At 41.9% G+C, this 2,884-nt stretch overlaps 1 protein-coding gene across 1 annotated transcript; it reads left to right on the top strand.

Moving 5' to 3' along the window:
- Positions 1–203: 203 nt before the first annotated feature.
- RB195_026414 (uncharacterized protein) lies at positions 204–632 on the top strand (the record flags this gene model as incomplete). Its single annotated transcript, XM_064214960.1, has 1 exon — positions 204–632. The coding sequence occupies one exon, from the start codon at positions 204–206 to the stop codon at positions 630–632; it is 429 nt and encodes a 142-aa protein (XP_064070841.1).
- Between the last annotated feature and the right edge of the window lie 2,252 nt (positions 633–2,884).

Here is a 2,884-nt window from a genome sequence, read left to right as displayed (position 1 = left end):
CGGAATCCGTGTATTCAGTCCTTTCCTTTAAAAAACTATCATACGTGGTAGACATAAGTGGATATCAATCTATTCTTTCAAGAGGATGGATTCTTTTATCCAATTCGTGTTCCCAATCGAAACATCAACGTCGTGGAACGGAATTCTGCACTCTTGCGCTCTTATTTGCAGGCGGAGGAGCAGCGCAACAATCGGCGCAGCTAATGTATTCGACAGTGATTGCATATATGAATGTGTACGGTGCGTTTGAGATACGACCCTATAACTTATTCGCGTGGATTGCTCGTAGCCCTCTTCGCGAGGCGATTTCACCGCGAAATCATGTCGGGTCAGTTGTTTGCTGCATTGTACGTGTGTCTCTACCGCTTTCAAACAGCCGTCCATGCAATCCGTGCAACTGGAAGTCGAGCGTGTTGGTTGTTTTGGGAGAACAGCTGCAATTATTGGTATGGCTTGGAGGACCGGTATCGGTTGTTCGCGGACTCGAGCAGTTGCCGTTGTCGACGGTCCATGTCCACAATATCCCATTATACTTCCTTCAAAAACCAGTGAATGGAGTGGTTTACACTTGTATGATCCTATTCGTTATGGAGTCAGCTATCAGCAAATATGATAGGTTGCTAGCAGATTAGAAAATCCATCCACATTCACCTGTGGGTAGATCCAAGGACGCCACCAGCCGTACCTGTAGTGATGATTAATGATTAATAAGATGTGCTTAATGACCGATAGAACTGGTTATCAATGTTTGGTAGACATCCAGTTTGTTTTTACGTTATCCAGGACTGAATCGCTTCGGAAGAATTCAAGTTCTTGTGGTTCAAGCAGTTTATTTCACTCCAAAGTGGAACCACCTCCGTTAAATAGGGGCAAATGCTTACATGGAGTACTTTTGTTATTATAGTATCCTGGATGAGTTTATCTGGCGATTATTCATAATTACTTCGATTGCGAGAAGGATAATAGCAATCTCCGTTCCAGATTACATCTTCGTCTTGAGTTGGTCATGTTCGATCCTGTTCCTGAAAAAAACTTGACCTTGATTCTTCGGTTTTTTTCTTGGGAATTCAGCCGTCCCTGTAAAATCTCTCTAAATCAAACAGCGAACTTGAAATCGTGGAATGAATCGCTATAGGCGAGGATTTTTTTTAGCAGATTAGGACTACATCAGAAGGGTTTCTTTCATTTTTTGGTCAGTTTTCCAACCGTCAGCAAACGAGAGTTAAAAATACCACTGGTCATGCGAAGGTGTGGAGCTACCCTTCTATTAGACCACTCCGAATTACTCAGTGTAATTCAGATGTCGTATAGGGCTAATCCGAATCTTACACTGTTCTTAATTGAACTTAACTGAACTGAACTCTGAAACTCTCAGCTGACCTCTATCTCTCTCCCAATGTCCAAACTACGATCAGGTAGCGGTCGCCAGGTGTTTACTCCGCGGATTTGTACGACTTTTTCACGCCTTCAGTTCGTGCAGTTCCCTATCGACCGAATTTGCTCTCAGTTGATTATGACGTTTGGAGCATAGTTTTCACTTAACTCTTTATTCTGCCGCCCTCTTCGTTCAAACACAAGTTTCCAGAGCGTATACTGTCCATTCCAAGCCCTCTGCAGGAATTGTTTATAGGGTGGACCAAAGCTTTCTAATGCTTGCTGGATCTAGTTTTCGTTCAGACAATCCTTTGCCAGCTAGCATTCATTCATTTCATTAAGCATTTGAAGAGACTCTTATGAGAAGAGTCGTTTCATGTGCGTACAAGGCGCTGCTTCTACGCTGCTTACTTTAATTTCAGTTTCAATTTCATTTTCCTGGATTTCAGATGCCCATTGGGATTTTGTCAAAGGAGTCCATACTTCCAGCATTATTTGTTGCTGGAATTTTTCTCCTGATCTTTGATTTCTAGTACATTGCCTAAGAAGAAGTTCGGTGGAAAAGACCGTAACTTCGCAAAAATCTATGTGCATAGTGCAATGAGTGGCATATCGTTCCACCATTATCTCTCGCACACTCGGCTCCAAATATGTTCAGCGGGGTTAGCGCGGCGCAATCCGCAACGCACGCCCTTTCTCTGCTTTACACATACACACCCTCCTCTCACTGCTTTTCAGCTGTGCATTTTTTGAGAAGATAAATTTGAAGAGGTTTCATGGAAAATTTCTATTAATATTACCTGATCCAAAATAAAAGTCTTCATTCCCTGTCTACTTCATTCCTTTTCGATGAACGGCGACGTAATAATAATAATTATAATGAGGACCGAAAATTTACCTTCCTTAAGTTTTGTGCTGTTGTTGAGCTCCGGGTATACTGAACGATGTTTGCTGAGCAGCACAAAACATGATCTATTAGTTGGAAATCTGGTTAGGTGAGCTCGTGTCAAGATTCCGGTTCAGAATGACCGCCGGCGTGAACAACTTCTCCATTGACGTCCCTTATTTCCACCCTCTGTAAGCTATTTTAAGGAAAATAGTTAAGCGGTTTCTGGTTTTGCGCTGGTGCTTCTGGTCTCGTCTTTCTGTAAAAACTGAGAGCGAGATAACGCTCTCGGTTACCTTCTGCTACATACCTCTACTCTCCATTCATTTCTAACTCATGGATTTAATTGTTTTTCCTGAATCTCTGAATCAGCCAGTTATGCTACTATTAGAACGACTTCCATTATATCTCAGCAAGGCATCGAAAACAAGGTCTTCAAACCAGTTCCTGCATTTTGTCCTGAACGAAAAATGCTTAAGAGAACGAAATAGCTTCCTATAGTAATCATGTTGCAATCGTAACATCGTAGATAATTTATTAAATGTGACATGCCCGGTTTCACGTCCCATTTCTGTTTCGCATCTTTTTTCTCATTGTGATTCAATCCTCTAATCTTTTTCAATG

Source organism: Necator americanus, chromosome X (assembly GCF_031761385.1).
Source record: "Necator americanus strain Aroian chromosome X, whole genome shotgun sequence".
NCBI classification, from domain to species: domain Eukaryota; kingdom Metazoa; phylum Nematoda; class Chromadorea; order Rhabditida; family Ancylostomatidae; genus Necator; species Necator americanus.
Note: the sequence above shows the minus strand (reverse complement) of the source record. Positions and strands in the feature narration are given on the sequence as shown.